This window comes from Medicago truncatula, chromosome 6 (assembly GCF_003473485.1).
Source record: "Medicago truncatula cultivar Jemalong A17 chromosome 6, MtrunA17r5.0-ANR, whole genome shotgun sequence".
In the NCBI taxonomy this organism is placed as follows: Eukaryota; Viridiplantae; Streptophyta; class Magnoliopsida; order Fabales; family Fabaceae; genus Medicago; species Medicago truncatula.
In genome coordinates, this window is record NC_053047.1 from 16,464,816 (window position 1) to 16,484,379 (window position 19,564).

The 19,564-nt window shown below is 36.8% G+C and overlaps 1 protein-coding gene across 1 annotated transcript; it reads left to right on the forward strand.

The window, feature by feature from the left end:
• The first annotated feature begins 12,760 nt into the window (after window positions 1–12,760).
• On the forward strand, window positions 12,761–19,244 carry LOC11446591 (uncharacterized). The gene is made up of 7 exons (XM_003619156.4): window positions 12,761–12,958; window positions 14,731–16,719; window positions 16,850–16,935; window positions 17,383–17,622; window positions 17,734–17,958; window positions 18,780–18,904; window positions 19,002–19,244. The coding sequence occupies exons 1-7, from the start codon at window positions 12,956–12,958 to the stop codon at window positions 19,091–19,093; spliced, it is 2,760 nt and encodes a 919-aa protein (XP_003619204.3). The 5' UTR covers window positions 12,761–12,955; the 3' UTR covers window positions 19,094–19,244.
• Window positions 19,245–19,564: the final 320 nt, after the last annotated feature.

The following is a 19,564-nucleotide window of genomic DNA, read 5'->3' on the forward strand; positions in this document are numbered from 1 at the left end:
TCAAAATCTCGTCCAGATTAGAATCCTCTATAGACCGGCCTTGTTGGCTCGCGTCTCTGTTAACGGGAGAAACATCAATCGGGGTTGGCTTGTCAATGGATGGCACGGTAGGCGTAGCGGCCTTCTTTTGAAACAACGGTGGACGGACTCTTCCGCTTCTAAGGGCTGCTGAAGTTCCTTCGGCGGTATTGTTCATCACAGCCAAGGACACCAGAGGCACTTCTACTCCGTTTTCGATTATGGTAGCATTATATTTGTACGGGATAGCCCTATCTGAAGTATACGGTACCGGTCCGGGCAACCTTATCACCAGTGGCTCAGCATTCTCCTTCAAAGGCATACTCTTGACAGGCGGATCGTGAAAAACTGACACAATCACGCAGACATCACTAACAGTCAAAAAATTATCATTCATCAAGCTTTGGATGTCGTCTTGAACAGTATAGCAACCCAAAGGATTACGAAGGCATCCTAGGCACTCGGCATGATCATGGCTGAACAGAGAAGCTTTGCACAGCTTGATGTGTAGAGGCACCAGAGGAGTTGCGACGTTACGGACATCAAGTCTAGGAGCTTCCTCACATACTTTGATCATATTTACAGCGGCATGATTTGGAAGAGGATTGTCGAGGACGTGCGGGACATTATTCTCAAAAGTCAGCTTTCCTTGATCAATGAGCTTTTTCACGATATACTTCAAAGCATAGCACCCCTCGACATCATGACCCAAGGCGCCTTGATGAAAATCACATTTGAGATCGGACCTGAACCTTGGAGGCAACGGATCAGGTGGGGGCTTGCCCTGTCTAGTTGTACAATGCCCTCTATGGAGTAAAGTCGGAAGCAACTCAGCATACAACATCGGTATCGGAGGGAAAGTAGGTCTAGCTTGCTGATTTTGTTGTTGTTGTTCAACTGGCAACTGTTGTTTCATCTGTTGAGCGATTGCATTAACGGGTACTTGAGGTTGACCCGGTGGCAGAGGGTACTGATGATAAAATGGCGGAAAGAAAGGATGCTGAGAATACGGCGCATATGGGTATGACGGAGGCATTTGGGCTGCATTGATAGGAGCAACAGTAGCCATGGATTGACCGGCTCCAGCTGACACCATCCCTACTTCCGTTTCTTTCTTCTTGTGGTGTCCATTACCATACCTCTTTGATGCATTCACAGAAGATTCAGCTTTCTCGAACACAATGATTCCTTCCCTGACGGCTTCCTCCAGACGAGTTCCCATGGTGACCATCTCCGAAAAGTTATTCGGGGCAGCGATGATCATTCTCTCAACATAATCCTTCTTCAAGGTCTTTAAGAATGTCTGGGTCATTTCTTCTTCATCAAGAGCGGGAGTAATGCGGGCAGCTGCCCCCCTCCATCTCTGTGCGTATTCACGGAAGCTTTCCTCCTTCTTCTGGGAGAGAGATCTGAGGAATTCCCTGTTCGGCTTCAATCTGGTGTTAAACCCATAGTGGCTCTTGAAAGCAGCGGCTAATTCATCAAAGGTATGGATGTCATTTTTGCTCAAACTAGTATACCACTCTGCAGCATCTTCCATCAAGCTATCCTGGAAGCAGTGGATCATAAGGGAATCATTGTCTTTGTAATTGCCCATCTTTCGGACGTACTTGATGATGTGGTTCTGGGGACAAGTCAGCCCGTTGTATCGGTCGAAATCTGGGATTTTGAACTTCTTAGGGACATCCACCTTTGACACCAAGCAGAGATCTTGAGTTTTGAAAGAGTCCGCATTCCCTCGATTGGCTTTAATTTCATGACGGATTTCTTTAGCAAGTTCCTCCATCATCTCTTCCATGGTTTTGGTCACGGGGATGTTTCCGTGCTGTGTGTTGATGTTAACACTTTGAGGCCTGGTATGCACAAGAGGCTCAGTGACAGCTGCCGTTGTTTGTGGCAAAGTAGTATTGATGGAGACAACATTTGTTGCAGGAATCAGAACATTGTTAGCAGTGCCCGAAGTGCCCGCTGCAGTACTGGGAGTGAAGAACGGTGGAAGCCCATACGGAAACCCAGCTGGCATAGCGAAGCGAGCGTCTGTAGATGCAGTTGGGAGCATGCTTGTAGTCACCGGTATAGCTGTGGCTATAGGGATAGCCGTGGCTGATTGTTCTTGAGCGGCTAGTAAAGCGGTCATGACATCATTGGCCTTAGCCAATTCTTCCCTTAGAGTGGCTAACTCGGTACGGAGCTGAGCATTCTCTTCTTCCATGGCTGCCGAATTCTTCTTTCTGTAGAGTCTAGTCCGGTGTATTCTGTCTGATTCGTAAACTTTCCGAGCACGAGCCACCTTTCAATCTCTGTGGCAGAAGAACCAGGAGGCAGTGAGCACTTGTAAACCTTTTGTGGCTTGATGAATGATGCACATGATGCATGATATGTACAAATGCAAATGCAAAAGTTTTTTTTGGACATCGAAGAATTTTTAGACAAATTAGGAGTTTTGTAAACAATATCTAAACAAACAAAGCAAAACGAAGTGTTTACAAGATGAATCCCTTTGAAATACTAAGCCAAGGGAAGACTTTTGAAATATAAACAAATAAAACTCTCAAGCATAGGAAGTAGTGGGATGATCCTCAGACTCAGACTCCGAATCCGAACCGCAGTATCTAGCATAGAAGTTGCGTCGTCCTCTAGCTCTCTTGGAGTCCCGCATAAGCAGCTCATCCTTTTCTTCAAGTTCCCTTCGGACCTTGACCAATTCCTTCTTCAACATCAGGTTCTCATGAGTCTTCTGCTCGTCCTTACCATCCAAAGTCATGATTAGATTCTCAGCCTCATTGTATCGGGCTTTCCACATTTGTTTCTCACGACTTTCCATGGCCAGATGCTCCTGATACATCTCCTGAGTTGTGGGAGGTAGAGGTAAAGGTATAGATGGAGCAGATGCAGCCACATGTCTCATAGCAGGGTATGGCATACCAATCTCTTCAGCTCGGTTTATTACCCACTGAGTATAGGCCTCATGAGCAATACCAGATCTCACACCCAAATGCTTCACACTCTTCCTACGGACCTTAGACCAAGCCCTTGTGAAAGCCTCCCTTTGTCCGGTGGGGGCGTTCGAATAATAGAAGAACTCCGGAGATGTAGCAAGATTGATGGGCTTTGTCTTCATAGGGAACCCAAACTGTCTCATAGCAAGCTCCGGATTGTAGTTGATTCCCCCACGGGTACCAAGAAGAGGTACATTGAGAAAGTCTCCACAACTAGTAATAATCTCCTTAACCTGAGCGGCGGGAGTGATCTAGACCACCTCGTTAGGAGAGAGAGCCATCATCCGCTGTGAGTAGGACCAATCCTCCGAGTTGTCATGGAAGGAGCTCGGAAGGTGAGAAATAAACCACCTATATAGGAGAGGCACGCAGCAAAGGATATACCCACGACCTTTGAGAGTCCGGTCATGGATAGCATGGTACATGTCAGCTAGCAAGGTAGGAACCGGATTCCTAGAATGGAAGATCTCAATAGCATTCATGTCCACAAAGTTGTCGAGATTCGGGAAGAGAATGAGCCCATAGATAAGCAATGCAAGAATAGCCTCGAGTGCGTCCTGACAAGTAGTTTTGAGATTAGCTTGCTCAAGTAGATACTTGGAAGTGAACCCTCGGATGTGGGACTTAGTAGTAAGATGCTTGGAGACATCAGAAGTCTTGAGATAGAGATCCTTGGCAATAACCAGAGGAGTAAGAGAAGCCCCGGGACCGGTGAAAGGCGTTTTCTCGGCTATAGGTGAATCCAATAAGTGGGAATAAGCCTCAAGAGTAGGGACCAACTGGAAATCCGGGAAAGTGAAGCAACGGAAACTCGGGTCATAGAATTGCACTAGAGTGTGCACGAGCTTCTCTTCAACATTAGTCCGGAGAATAGTAAGCAAACCACCATACCGGAGTCGGAAACCCGTTTGATTCTTCACCTTGAGTGCCAAATCTCTCAAACTAACCAAATCAACCTCCTTGAACTTGTAGGATTTAGTCTTCTTCATACCTGTAATGTTTACAAAACTTTTTAATTTGTCCAATCCTTCGATGAATGCATGAGAAAAAATTTATGCATGAATGCATGTATGCATGATTGTTTTTTCAGTTACAAAGAAAACATGGAGGGTTGAGATTAAAGTCGAGGAGCCAAGGGCGGACACGGTGCCCGGTAAACTAAGGCTTAGGATAATAGTAACCAAGGTTCTAATCAAGTTCCCAAACTGCAACCTCTCTTACGTATATCATGGTAGCACGGGACAACGTCCGTTCCATGTTTATTCGCAAGAAGGTCTAGTTTGACTGTAGTATCGCGTGACGACTAAAACTCGAGACAACACTCGGTTTCAAGCATTGGACATGCTCAGTGGGACGACAAATTGAAATTCTTGTTTCTCGCTCACTAAACTTCAACACAACTTTTTGTCTTAAGTACAAATTGTTTAAAATATCAAAATAGTCTTTTGTCCATCATACATTGTATGAGACAAAAAATTCAATACCATAAAAGTTTGTCATGTATTGTTTTTTGACTTGTATTGTGTTGTTATGTCTTGTGTTTGATCTGCATGGTATAGAACATAACAATGCAACACAAAACATAACAACACACGATAAAATTTTATGGTATTGGACAATTTTATGCCATATACAATATTTGGCAAGCAAAAGAATATTTTAGGATTTTAGACAACCACACGCTTCTCTCTCTTTTTTTTAAACAAAAATTGGAAGTGGAAAAGATCAATGTGATTAATTAACATCTAATTGTGACCTAATAGCCACAATTATGGGTTGCAAAACCTAAGTTTCTCCTATCAAAATATTCAAGGCCCAAGCACTACCTGTAACCCATCACTTATTTTTAAGCTTGAGTATGACATTTTAAATGTCTAATATAACATGTTAGCTTATTTAAAATCATATTTGATATGGACATGTTTAAATAAGTGTTCACACAAAACAAAACAAAACAAAAAGTAGTTGAATCATATATTTTCCACTAGATTAAAGTGGAATATTTGGCTATCATTTGCATCTTAATCAACGTTGGAATCAACTGATGCAAAATCAGCTCACATCTAATGCTAAATCGGCTAACAATTGGATCAGATCACAATTTATGTTGAATCGACTAACAACTGTGTTATCGCGATTTTCGGGTGTCAAGTCATTAATTATGCTTGAACCTTTCAATCTTTGATATTCTCTATTTTTTCTTGGGAAGGGCGAAATTGAGAAAAAACCCTTAGATTCTAAGTTCGGGGGTCGCTTTCGCTACGGGAAGGTGTTAGGCACCCGGAACGATTATGGTATTCCATAAGAACCGTTCTCCTAAGTTTATTTCTACGCTTTATTTTTATTGCCTACTTATTAAAAAAGAAGTTTTATTTGAGTGAAGAATGGGGGGGAGAAAGTGTTTGAGGTTTTATTTTAGTGGACTTGGAGAGGTTTTGACCTCATGCCTACATACCCATTTAAGGGATCAAACTCCATGTAGTTCTCTCTCAAAAAATGTTTTTTTTTTGTGTGTTTGGTTGATTTTAGTTTTTGTTGGAAAATGGTTTTGAAGAAGAGGAAGAGGCCTTAAAGGCATAAGAGAGAAAAATGTTGAATGGTTGGTTCAATTGTTATTAAAAAAGTCTAAGTAGGAATTAGGAGTCATTTGGATTTGTTTAAGAAAATAAAAGAAAAAATTCAATGGAGTTTTGACTCCAAGGTTTGTTTGGAAAAATTTGAGTGATGGAATTGGTTTATTATTTTCTTGAAAATTGGCATTTGTCTAAAAATCGCGTTTCCTAAGCATACATCTAAACGGTAATCATGCAACGTGTGTGCGTGTCGGTGCTTGTGTCGGTGTACATCACTTATAGTGTCCATAGTCCTTTACATTGAGTCCTAAATACATGCTATGGTCTTGCAAGGAATTTAAAAAAGAACTAATCTATCTAAAATTATTACAAACTCAATTGATATAGAAATGAATAAAAAAAATGATGCTAGAACTATGTGATGAATGAAATGTGAGATGAACTGGTTAGTATCATAAGGCATAAAAATAGTAGAAAGGTAAACAAAATTGAATAGAAGAGCAAGAGAAAAAAAAAGGTAATGAAATGAAATAAAGTGGCAAAATATACCTAGAATTAGGTATAACACTTAGACATGCATATGGCTTATAATTCTCTCATCATAGCCATTTTTAAAAGAGATTTGATTTTAAGCTACAATGTGAGGATCATAAAAACACACAAACAAAGCATCATACCATATTCCTAGGGATATTTTCTACACATTATTTAACATGCAAAAAAAATAAAAATATCACAAAATGTCAAAAAATGCACCAAGAACATATAGGAATTTAATGAGCAAGAATTAAAAAGAACAAATGAAGAAAATAAAAAAAATAAGCAAGTAAATTCTAACATTTAGAGAAAAAATTAAAATGATAGGGAAACATTTTTAGAAAATTTTTAGGAGCATAAAATGCCAAGAAAGTGTAAAAAAGTATTTAAAAACACAACAAAAAAGCAATTAAAAAGAGGCTCAGCAGGATTTAATCTGGTCCGCTGGATGAATCCAGAGGTCCAGATCTAACTCCCAAGATCACATCACAGCCACTGGATCAAAGATCCAAGGGTCCAAAAAAAAGCACAAAAGATAGTGTAAAATGCAGGAAGCACAGTGACCGTTAGATCAAAGATCTAACGGTTCAAACAGAAGATATAACATATTCCACACAAAAAATCACACACAGGATTCAAAATCAAACACACAGCAGCCATCAGATCTTGGAACAATCCAGATCTGATGGTTCACAGAGCGAAGGAACACCACAGAAGCATGCACGCGCGCGCGTGGGAACGGAGGGAGTATATAAAGGAATTTTCACACAAAAAACACATAAACCTCTTCTCCTTCTCTCTCTAAAACTCAAAAATCACAAAAATGCTCTCCCTTCTCTCTAGAAACTCGCCGCCGGCGAGCTAAGTGGTGGTGGTGGTGGCCGGAGTTGCTCCGGCGCGGTGGCCGGCCGTAGCGCCGCCGCGTCGGAGCGTTTTTCTTTTTTTTTCGAAATTTTTACATCAAAAGTTCCGTCACCACCTCCTCTACACAAATCCGGCGTTAGTTTTAGCGAGAACGGAGCGATTCGGACTAGATCTACGTTTTTACTTTGAAATTTTTTTCACACTTTTCGCAAAAAAAACTACGGATCTAGATATCCTTTTCTCTATAGAGTCCGAATCCGATCTCGGAATTTCTAAAATCCGAACGTACAAGCCTAGATCTACAAATACATATCCGTAACAAACTTTTTCACACTTTTTCTACACTATATGCGCGCGCGAAAATGAAGAAAAAGAGGAGAGAAATGTGTTACCTCTGTCGTAGAACGGAGAAAAATCTTCGGAAAACTTCGAATCTCCCTTTTTCCCCCTCCGTGCGCGCGCGTTTCAACTCCGTTTGTGGTTGTTTTTGCTCAAAAATCCGGTACGTTTTGGTGTTGATGTGATGATTCGCGGTGGTTTTGAGTGAATCCGGTTCGGATTTGTTGATTTTGTGGTGATTGGAGTTGATTCTGAGCAGATCCGGTTTAGATCTGTTGATTTTGGTGATGATGTGTTCTTGGTGTTCTTCCTCTTTTTTTCTGAGATTTTTCTGTTTTGATTCTGTTATGGATGAGAGAGAGAAAAAGATTCTGTTTGAGACTGATTGTGATTGATTCTGATTTTTTTTCTGACTGATTGTGATGGATCTGACACATTTACTATTTATAGCCTGCCATGTGTATTGGAGACCCAATGGAAAATTGACACCTTGACTGTTTTGGACTTAAGGACTAATCTGCAAAAAGGTTAATATGAGGACTAATCTGCAATAAAAAAGACTAAAAAAAATGCAATTAAAAAAAAAGTATTGGACAAAAATGCAATTTTGGGACCCTTTTGGGGGACCGAAATGTAAATAAAAAATAAAATGAATTAAAATCGGTAATTGGTAAAAAGGTAAAGTGAAACGAAAAATAAAATCAACAAACGGACTAAAACGAACAAATTACCGACATGAGGTATTTTAAAATACCTCCCTGTCGAAATTTTGACAGGAAAAGACCAAAATGCCCCTAGGGACTAAACTGACCCAAACTGACTCAGATGCAATTTTTGAAATAATTTTTAAACAAAGACTCAACAATGATTCGTACAGACAGGTTGAAAAGACTCAGAGGCAAACACAGGGACTAAAATGGGTTCCACTGCAGGAAATGACCAAAATACCCTTTTGTATGGTTTTTTTGAAATAAAATGCAAGAAAAGTAATGCGACGTTTCAGAGGGTTCTTAAATGACTTGTAACGTCAGAAAAGACAGAGGCAGTAAAATATGTTTAAAAAAAGAGTAAAGATTCAGAGTAAAATAACAGAGAACTGACAAATATCAGCGTTAAAAAAGAAATTTGAACGAGTATTTTTAGGTCCAAAATCAGGGTATAACAAACTGAATATGTCGTCTGTTAACAATTGAGCATGGCTACAAACTCGAAATAATCTTGGGTGTTGTTATCAGGTCTTATAGGGTCATTGTAAAATTTAATGAGAGTCCAAGAAATCGCAACATAGATTTGACCAACTCTAAAGGATATATAACCAATTTCCTACATATTTGATATAACAAAGGAAGGGTTTGAGAGAGAGATAGAGAGAGAGCTTACCTCAACTAGACTTTCTACCCGTGCGGCCGCACGGGTCATATACATCGAAAATGTAGAAGGCAAAAACAAAGTGACATATTACATACCCAACTTAAAATCTTAATGTTATCCTAATAAATACAATTATATTGGAAGTTTTTCATGTCTACACATCGTGGAAAGTTTCTTTGAAAATTACACATTGTGGAAAGTTTTTCAGACCACTCATAGATGTAACTCTTGATATTACAACATAGGTTGTGGAAGCTGTTTCAACCTATACATCATCCAATTTGAACACTTGAAAAGAAAACAATGAATGAGTTTGACCTTATATGCTACTCCCTCCGTTCCTTTATAATTGTCACTTTTGCATACAAAATTTGATTTCAATTAACTGTCGTTTTCAAAGTCCAATGTATCATTAAATGTGGTTTTACCTATATTACCCTTATATATTTATTACTGAGAGATAAATATATGAAATGAAATATTAAATTATTAAGGTTATTATAGGAAAAAGATAAATTGTTGTATCAAAAGTAGTAAAAGTATTTGTTGTCTTAGTTTGTGTAGAAAGTCAAAATATGACAATTAAAAAGGAACAGAGAGAGTATCTGTTAAGGATGTGCATATTAATAAAATCATAAAAAAAGTTATGCATATCAACCACCAAAAGTTATGAACATGATTGAAACCTAAAGACTGATCCTTAACACACAAAAATCATCTTAGCCGGCCTCCAAATACACCTCTAGACCATAAAAAAAAACTGTAGCAGCAAGACAGCCCCTCCATTGTAGAACTTCCACCCTCGCAACAGAAAACAATCCCATAACGCTATTGCAAAACTTTGATTTCACTAATGTTGTTCTCCTCGCCGCCATGCCCGTAGGTCTTAATAGCAAATAATTTGTTTACATCCAAGCTCATTGTGTCTGAGAATTCCGGTTCTGTTACCATCGGAACATCCATGAATCCCATCCTTACATATGTCGGAGGAATCTTATACAATTTGGATTGAATCACCTGTTTTAATTCAAAAGAAAAATAATATAATAAAAAATATCTTAGTGAAATATAATACACAGATATCTTACTGACAAACCACACTTGATTCCAAAACTACTATTTTATCCTATGGTAGTGGTTTTTAAAGTTTATTAACATAAAAGCATCGTTTCAAAAAAATTAACATAAAAGCATGAAGCATATATGAGGCAGGGATATCAGCAACCTTAGTAGTTAATTGATTTCTATAAGCAGTATGTAAACATAAACAACCTGCAATACATACTATAGTATTAGTCTATCAGGCCTAATTTTGCAAATTCCAATATAAGTCTAACCCTATAAAAGTAATAGTGATTTGTAATTCATCTTGAATGTAACATATAAACTTGAAAAATGAATCGTGGTGTATGAGCTTCCAACATCAATCACTAAATATACTAACTTTCAATTGAGAAACAAAAGGAAACTACTTCATTTGAAAAGAAAACTTGAAGTTGCTTACACATCAAATGGATTTTCTCTATAAATCGTCGAAATCAATAAATTCTCCAGAAAACACATAATCAAATATTGCTTAAACAAATTTAAAACATTCATCAACAAAGTTTTATGGGAAAAATTAGTAATGAAGTTTTGGTTTTATAACCTCATAAAATCTAGTTTGCGCCTAAACTTTAAAAAATTGGCTTAAAGCCGTTGCATTTAACAGAGAAACATTGACAGCCTATTCAATCAACTATTAGCCTGTTCTCATCAGAGACCCAAATCTGATTCTGTTGTGAATCTAATTGCAAATTTACAAAATTAATGAATGGAATTGAAGAAACAACTGAGAGGTGGAGGGTGATTAGACTAAAAACACAATTCAATACGTAGAAAGGGAAAAGCGATTACGTTGAGAGAAACTTTGCAAAATTAGCAAATCTGAACAGTGATGGAAAGGAGCATTCAGCAACGACGAAGAGAGAACCTTTGTTGATGAAGGGAGAGAGCAACGATGGGAGCCCCCACTTGAGATTGCAAATTTCCATGGCTTATTTCTCTTTTTTCGGAGAGCAGGTTTCTGGCATAAGAGAGAGAGAGAGAGAGAGAGAGAGAGAGAGAGAGAGAGAGAGGGAGGGAGGGAGGGAGTTTGAATGGAAATAGGTTGGGAGAAAAGGAAGAAGAAAGTAGTCGCATGGGAGATAAAGAGAAGGAGTTTGAGTTCTTGCATGAGAGATTTTTTTTTGACAAAAAGTATGAGACCTGATTGAAGCCATTGGTTTATTTACTGCATTGGAAACACGCTGAGTTGTAACAAATGGAATGGGAAGAGTTTGAGCACTTTCCAATGAGAAATTAATAAATTGTACAGGTGAAATTTGAATTTCAAGTAGCGCCAAATAAGATTGTTTTAGGGTTTTGTTAGTGTTGTTTGCAAAGGTACCTTTGGATTAGATATAAAGATATCTTTTTGAAAGGCAAAAGGTGGTCAAATATACACTCCCTCAAAAGTAGGAATGTGGAGAACATTATTAGATGTCAATCGAGCACTTAGCCATACAAGTAGAACTTTTCCCTCAACTCAGTTTACCATCAAGATATCAATTGGCTAAGTAAAAAACATGCATGAAGAATTACTCCCTTAATAAAAGGATGACATTGACGAACATTTAGGGGGAGAAATAGAGACTTCAATCCATTATTTTCATGCTCCTCACATCATTCAGACTTTCTCCTTTATATCCATTTCTCTTAGCAAGTAACACATGTCTCTTTTCATTAATCAATTTGTCGACTTCACTTTGATGACTTGGCTTGTTCGTTGTTGATATCATAGCAGAGGAGCCCAAATATGGACCTCTTTTTTTAAGGTCCACCCATGGTCCTTAGCAAATTACCGACAATAGTGGGTGCCTACTCTTCTTTTCCAGTTTACATTTACATTTCCATTTCATGTTGTGCACTTCCTCTCCGCCTCCCTTGCTGAAACTAGTTTTCACATTTGACTCATGTATCTCTATTAAAAATTGGAGCAGATTTAAGATAGTTTCAACAAGTTAGTTCTCTTTGAATCCATGATCCATCATGGCCTCCGCTCACGCCACCATCTTAGTCACCTTTCCCATGTTGATTCAAGAACCATCGATCTATGCAGTTTTTTTTGGAACCGAAGCCGAGTCCTTTGATTAACGAAAACACCGACGAAGCTGTCAATTTTGTACTGGTTAACAAACTCAGTTTCGAGTTTGATATAGAGTCAATTGTCATGAAGATGTTGATGACGAGCGTTAAGGAGTTAACAATTGTGACACAATGTCAGTGTTTACGCTACTATTTCTCAAAAAACATATTGAAGCATGTCTTTTCATGTATCTATTAGGCTTAATACATCATTTGGTCCCTTAACTTATTTTTTTGTTTTCAGTTTTGTTTTCCGTTAGTTCTTAAACTTAAATGTTGTATTAATATTATAAAAGTAGAACTGTAAAAAAATGAGTCGAGCTAATAGGTTTTGACCGGACCTGACCTTAAAATAGCTAGCTCAATTTCTTTTTTGGTTTAGTTTTAAATAGGTAATCTTAATAAAATAAATAAATAAATTTAGCTTAAATTAAATTTTTTTAAAGTTTATAAATCAAAAATTAAATTGAATTTAAAGAATAAATCTAGAATTTAATTTCTTAAAAAAATATATAGATTTTTATTAATATTTAAGCTAAGATCAAAATTATTTACGCTTCAATATCCATCGAAACATATTTAACAAATAGATAATTGTGAGAAACTAATATATCAAAAAAGTGAATAAATAGAAAATAATAGTCAAATCAAATAAACCAATTACAAATAGACCAGATTAGACCGACTCATTTATATAGTCGGTCTCACCATAAATTTAGGATGACCGAACCATTTTGAGACCTCTATATAAAAGTGACATCAATATTCTATCGATCAAAAAGTGACAAATCAATATAAAGTATGGAGACTAATTTGAGACCAAAATAGTAACAAAAAAATACGTATAAAAATATAAATAAAAAATAAAATCATATCATTGTCACTATCCTTTTGACACCTCACTTCCTCAGTCACTCACTCTTCATTTCGGTTTGAAACCCTACAAACAATCTTTGCGTGTTCAATGCCTTATAAACCGTCATAGTGAAACCCTTCTCTTTGTTACATTCTCATCCTTCTTCTTTTTCGGAGAAACCCTTCAAATTCTTCTTCTTTTTCGGAGAAACCTTTCAAATCCTTCTGAACACCATGGTTTGTTTTTCTTCTTTGTTTCTTGTTTTGTTCTGTTTTTTGTTTCTTGTTTTGTTCTGTTTTTTCTTGTTGTTTTTTCCTTTTCATTTTTGGTTTAGTTTTTGTCGTTGTTGTTGTTGTTTTATGAAAGTTAAAGTGAATTCATGCATTGTAGTTTTTACGATGATAGTTTGAATGCCAAAGTTATGGTTTTTATGGGTTTTTTTTTTCCGTTTAGTTTTTTTTCTTTCTTTCATATTCGTGTGTCTGTTTTGTTTTTAACCTTATTGTTTTGATTTGAGTGTGTTTTTGTTAAAAATAAGGTATTTTGAAATTGGGTTTTTTTTGGAAAAGATTGAATGTTATTTGTATTTCTTTTGAAAAGGGTTTTTAATTGAGTAAACCATCAAATTCGTCTCTGAATTTGTATGGGGCTTTCAATTAGGTCCGTAAGATTATGAATATTTCAAGAAGTTAGGGTCAGTTGATAGTAAATTGTTAAATATAAGTGATCAACTTGACAATTTAATAGAGTTAGAGACCTTTTTTGAAATATTCATAGGGACCTGATTGATATAAAGGTTAAATATAGGGACCAATTTCATAGATTTAGAGGTAGGGACAGTTTTGAAATATTCATAATTTTAAGGATTAATCTGGTGGTTTACTCGTTTTTAACATGTGAAAGTTGCTAATTTTGTTGTTTTTTGAGGGACCCACATGAGGAATTTTTCTCATATGAGGAATTTGAAGAATCTTTCTCTTTTTGTCTGTTTTCTTTGAAATTTCTTGTTTTGAGTGAATTTTGTTAAAAAAATGCTTATTTTGAATTGGGTTATTGGGAAAAAGGTTGAATTTAAATCATTCTGAATTAGGGTTAACAATACATGAATGATTAACGGTTTTGGGAAGGGATTATTTTTTGCTTTGATTCTGTTGTTATTCAAGATTAGGGTTATTGATTTTGATGTAACCGTAAAGTTAATGTTTTATGTGGTGAAAGTTTCTTTTGGTTTAGAGATTTTTGTTGTTGAAGATGCTGTTATTCAAAACTAAGCACATTGACTTGGATGTATACATAAATTTAGCATTGGTATTTGTGATTTTCGTGTGACCTTATCGTGACTTGCATTGACTTGGATGGAATTCCTTATTTTTGATAAGTCTGTAAACTGAAATTGTGTAAGGGGGTTTGCGAGTGTATTGGATGAATGTTGGGTTGTTGGAATATTGAATTATTTACGAAACGGGTTTGAACATGTTGCAATTATTGTTCTCTATCAATTTTTTGTATAAAGGAAGAAAATTATAGTAAGTTGGTGCGTGTATTAAAACTCGTCTATGTTTTCATATTGATGCAAATTGTTCTTTCTGAAGCAGGTTGTCTTTGTCTCTTTCTATTGTGACGTTAAGTTGAAATTTTGTGAAATCTGAATGATTCTTAACTGTCATAATATCTAAATGAAGATGCTTGTAGTTATTGTCGAAATGTTAGAATTTTCTGTTGCGGCTTGTGATATGAACTTTAATGTTTTTCAAAACTGAGACTAGTTTGGAAGTTAAGTTTAATGTTGTTTGAGTGATATAGTTTGTTTCTGATTGGTATAATTCTAATGGTTTCGTGCTTGAGCCTTATCGCAAGAGAGTCGAGGCAGTTGTTTCTGAATGTTGCCGTGATATCGATCTATTCATTGTGTCATGAATCAATTGTTTCAAATGCTTAAGTTGTTAAGTCAAAGACATAATGGTTTTATATCTAACATACTGTTTCGTATTTGAATGCTTATTTGCAGATAGGAGATTTTCAAAACAATTATAGAAGTGGTTGGGATGTTATGCCGTTCAATCATGATATGCCATTCAATGATTTCAGTCTGGAATCATTGAACTTGAACTTTGATTACCAAATTCCTCACGATATGGGTTTTGCTGATGATAGGCCCTCATCACATCACACATCAGCACACTATGCTGATAACAGACACTTGCAACATCGAAGGGGTCACCACTATGCTGATGATAGGCCCTCATCACATCAGACATCAGCAGACTATTCTGATAACAAACGCTTAGAACATCGAAAGCCGGCACACTATGTTGATAAGAGGCAGTTACCTGATCAAATGCCGGGACACTACAGTGATAAGAGGCCTTTGCCGCATCAAAAGCCCAAAGGTTTTGCTGGTAAAAGGAACTTACCACGTCAACCACCAGAAGACTTTGCTGATAAAAGGTCCTTGCCACATCAAAAGCCGGAAGAATATGCCGATAACAAGTGCTTACCACATCGAGCGCCAAAACCCTATTCTGATAAGAAGCGCTTACCTCAACAAAGACCAAAAGACTTTGCTGATAAGAAGTGCTTACCGCATCAAACACCGGGGCCAACTATTCCTGCGTTAGCCCCAGTACAACGTCGGCAGTCAAATATAGTACGCTGTAAAATTTGTCATGTTACGATGGATCACAAATGTTTGGAAGAACATCATAATGGAAAGAAACATCGAATGAAATTAGAAGAACTACATGAGCAATCAACGGAACGTAGTGTTCCAAATGGACGAGATAGTAGACTATTTCCAAATTCTTCTGGAATGAATCCGGTAGTTCAACCTATGAAAGTCGCAGAATCTAAGAAAAATGGGCACCCTGTAAAAAATGTGTGTCGTGAAGCTCCTAGATTCAGCAACAAGGAAGTTCCAGCGGTAGATTCTAAATTGAAATCTGGGGATTATGCTGGTGCTAAGGATCTCGATTTCAAGGTTGAAAATGTGCGTCCTAGTTTCAAGCAGAAGAATGTTCTGGCTGAAAGTTCTAAAAGGAAACTTGGGGATAACACTGGTCCAAAGGATCGTGGTTTCAAGGTGGGAAATGTGCGTCCTAGTTTAAAGCAGAAGAATGTTCTGGCTGAAAGTTCTACAAGGAAACTTTGGGATAACACTGGTCCAAAGGATTGTGGTTTAAAGGGAGAAAATGTGAAAAATGAAGCTCCTATTTTAAAGCACAAGAATGTTCCAGCTGAAAGGTCTAAACGGAAACTTATGGATAACACTGGTGCAAAGGATGATGGTTCCAAGCTTGATATTAGGGGAGCCGTAGGAGATAAATACATGAAGATGGATAATGGGGTAAGAAAACCCGTGAAATCATCAAAACCCGAGGCCAATGCTAAGTCAGGTTCAGTCAAATCTCTAGTCCAAAGACCTGGATTAAAATCATCAAAACCCGAGGTCAATGCTAAGTCAAGTTCAGTCAAATCTCTAGTCCAAAAACCTGGATTAAAACAACCATCAGGGTGTGTGGCTTCACCTAAAATGACACCAATCCCTGTTGAAGGATCTAGTTTCGAAATACAGTCTCGACATGTCTCGGCCTCACTGTCTCAAGAGTCTAAAGGCAATGAACATCACAAGTTTCAAAATATTGTGGAAAAGAATGATCAGCCACAATTGGTGAATGCCTCAACAGGCTCTAATATGACACACACTGCTGGTTCTATGACTAACAACCAAACAGAAGTTGTGAATTCTGATTTTGCAGCAATCAAAGTTGTTACAGAACCACTTGCATCCGCACCGACAGATGCATCAGTGTCAAGTGTTGAACTCCTAACTGAACATGGTCTACATACTGCAGTTGAACCTCAAGTATCGGAAGCTGCAGTGGAGATTGATGCTCCTGCGGATGTTAGTACTGAAACTGAAGCTGCAGACGAAAGTTCTCAATCGGAAGTGGAGATGGATGTTCTCGTCACCGTGTCAGAGACAACTAAGTTGCCTCAGGTTTTTCTCATTTTCTGACTTCCCTGGGAAGTTTCAAATAATACTGTTACTTTTTCTTCTTGAAATATGTGTTTTTTGAGCTATATACCTTTTATGAATTACTGAATTAAAACTTTGCCTCTTGTTGCAGATACCTGTCTGTCTTACATGTGGCGATGTAGGCTTTGAAGAGACGTTGGTGTATTGCAACAAATGTAAAGCTTGCGCACTGCATAGGTACTTGGGACTTACTCTTTCCATCTATTATTTTGCATTGCATCTACTTGCAGGTTATTTTAATCATTATTCTTTGCAATCACTTCTGTTTCTATCCGGAAATGTGACTCCAAAGAATATTGAAACAAGATCTTATTTTGTTAAAAAATGCTAAAACAAGATCTTTTATATTGTAAGATATTGTTCGCCTGTGTTTCCCATGCATCTGCTCTATAAAATAATATCATTGTGTGAATACCATTGTTCTCTTCTTTTGATTTAGTGAACAATAACACATTTGTATTAATATATCATGAACTTCCATTTTTGCAAGCAATTTGTTTTGCCATCATATTTTTCTTAACGTGAAGCTTTTGCATTTTACGAAGTTGGAAGCTTTTGCCATTACAGTGTTTCACATTCTAAAATACCTTTTTGTCCTTGTACACCTCAACATCCCCTTTTCAGGTATTGTTTAGACGGGCCTGTAATTTTTACGGATGAGGTTATTTGGTTTTGCGAGGACTGCGAAACAGATGTAGTAGTCATAAATGACTCTGATAGTGAGTCGACAGATTCAGACAATGAGACTACAGATTCAGATATTGAGATAATTGATTCAGAAAAAGGTGAAGTCGATTCCAGCAAAGGATGTGCAACTGCTGTTACTATTGCTGATCCACAACCTATTTCTGATCCAATCTGGAGGTAAGAAATTTGTTCTTTTTGTGACTTCTATTACATTATTTCGGAATTAATGTAACTTTTATAGCTGCTCCTGTGAAATCATTGTCTGAAGTTGAATTTTGTGGATAATAGGGGAAGTTTGCTGGTTCTCAACAAAAGCTTTGACAAAATCATCACTGGATTATTGTGCCACTTGTCCACTTTAGCATGTCCTAAAGTTCTCGAGGAAACAAAACATCTACCTAATGTGCTTGATGCAGACATGATTCAAAGAGAAGCTGTGTGGCCAAAGAGTTTCTGGAAATTTGGAACGAATAATCTAAGCATTGGCCTTTATTTCTTCCCTCAGAATGAAAGGTGACGTTTTGCACAAACTTAACAACATGCATGATTCGATAAACATTTCTGTTTTATATTATTTCTTGTTTACGCAACCCAGAATTATGCTAGCAACATACTCTATCACACTTTTTTCAAATTACTCTATTAAACGAATCCAACTAAATCATGTATGCACCATACAAATTTAGTTGGATCCATTTGATTTTCAACCAATTAGAGAGTGTGTTGCTAGGAGGGGTGCTATTTGTTACGGGAGAATACATGCAAGAAACGCAAGAACAAGTGAAAAGCTTCTCCATCACGTGGATGAGTCACGGTTATACACTTCCTCATTTAACGGAAATCATGTGCAATTGAGTGAAAATACACTGTCGTGCCTTTCATGCGTGTTGTTTGCTTTGTAATAAACATTTCTCGTGTTGTTAGCTAGCACTCCACTACTAATTATAGAATTGTTACTTTTATTTTTTTGTTCTGTTTTCAAGTATTTATATTAACAAATTAAAAACTATACTTTTATGGATTTAAAAGATATCAACAGTCAGTGTGAAATAGATTTATACTGACATCCGTTTAAAAAATCACTACTTTGAACATATTGGATTAAATTTTAGTTGCACTGAAAGTTATGTCCACTATTTTGAACATGTTCATTTTTTTATTTTTTAAATTAATGGATGTCGGTGTAAAATTGGGTTGCACTGACGGGCAGAGTTATGTCTGCTATTCCAAACTTGTTTATTGTTTTTTAAAATTAATGGATGTCGGTGTAAAATAAAGTTACACAAACTGTTATGTTCACTATTTTGAAATGAGAAACAATATCTTTTTTACAGGGATGAAAGATATTTTGACCAGCTAGTTGATGAAATGATTTCCAATGACCTTGCCATGAGAGCTAGGGTTGAAAAAGCTGAGCTTTTAATATTTCCTTCTACCATGCTCCCAAGCAAATACAAGAGTGAGTTACATTACATTTACATATATGCTACTTCTTCATTTAAACTTTATTGTTTGTTAATTGTGCTAAATTCTTTAGTTAATCAATCATTATGCAGGGTTTCAATCAAAGTATTACTTGTGGGGAGTTTATAGAAGAAATCAAGTACCAACTAAGATACATGATGATGCTAGTTCAAGAAATGAATAGTCTTAATGCATAGTACTACTAATGTGTACTTTTTTAGTTTGAAATTTAACCGTTCGATCTTTGATCCAACATCTTGAATACGTGTAATCTGACTGCTTTGGATGTGGATCTTTTTTGGCAAGTATATATTAAGAATTTTATGATGATTAAATGCAGTTTTCTTGAGCAGCAAAAGTATTTCAAAGCAATATTAAGATGGCTAAAATATGGTTTTGGTCCCTGCAAATATACCTCGTTTTGATTTTAGTGCCTCTAAATTATTTTTGTTGTTTTTGGTCCCTGCAAATGTCACATTTTGGTTTTGGTCCCTGCAAATGTCACATTTTGGATTTGGTTCATGACCCCACTTTTGTGTTGATCTGCACACATGACACATGATGATTGAACCTATTTATTTGAAAAATAGTCCATGTAAAATCTTTTGATTTTTAAAAAGGTTCCTGCAAAATATAATTTTTTTGAAAATAAAAT

What these genes read in the sequence shown, in the direction of transcription:
- LOC11446591 (XM_003619156.4), top strand. An exon ending in AGACAACTAAGTTGCCTCAG is followed by an intron (nt 16,720 to 16,849) that starts GTTTTTCTCATT and finishes CTCTTGTTGCAG; the next exon opens with ATACCTGTCTGTCTTACATG. An exon ending in ATTTCTGATCCAATCTGGAG is followed by an intron (nt 17,623 to 17,733) that starts GTAAGAAATTTG and finishes TGTGGATAATAG; the next exon opens with GGGAAGTTTGCTGGTTCTCA.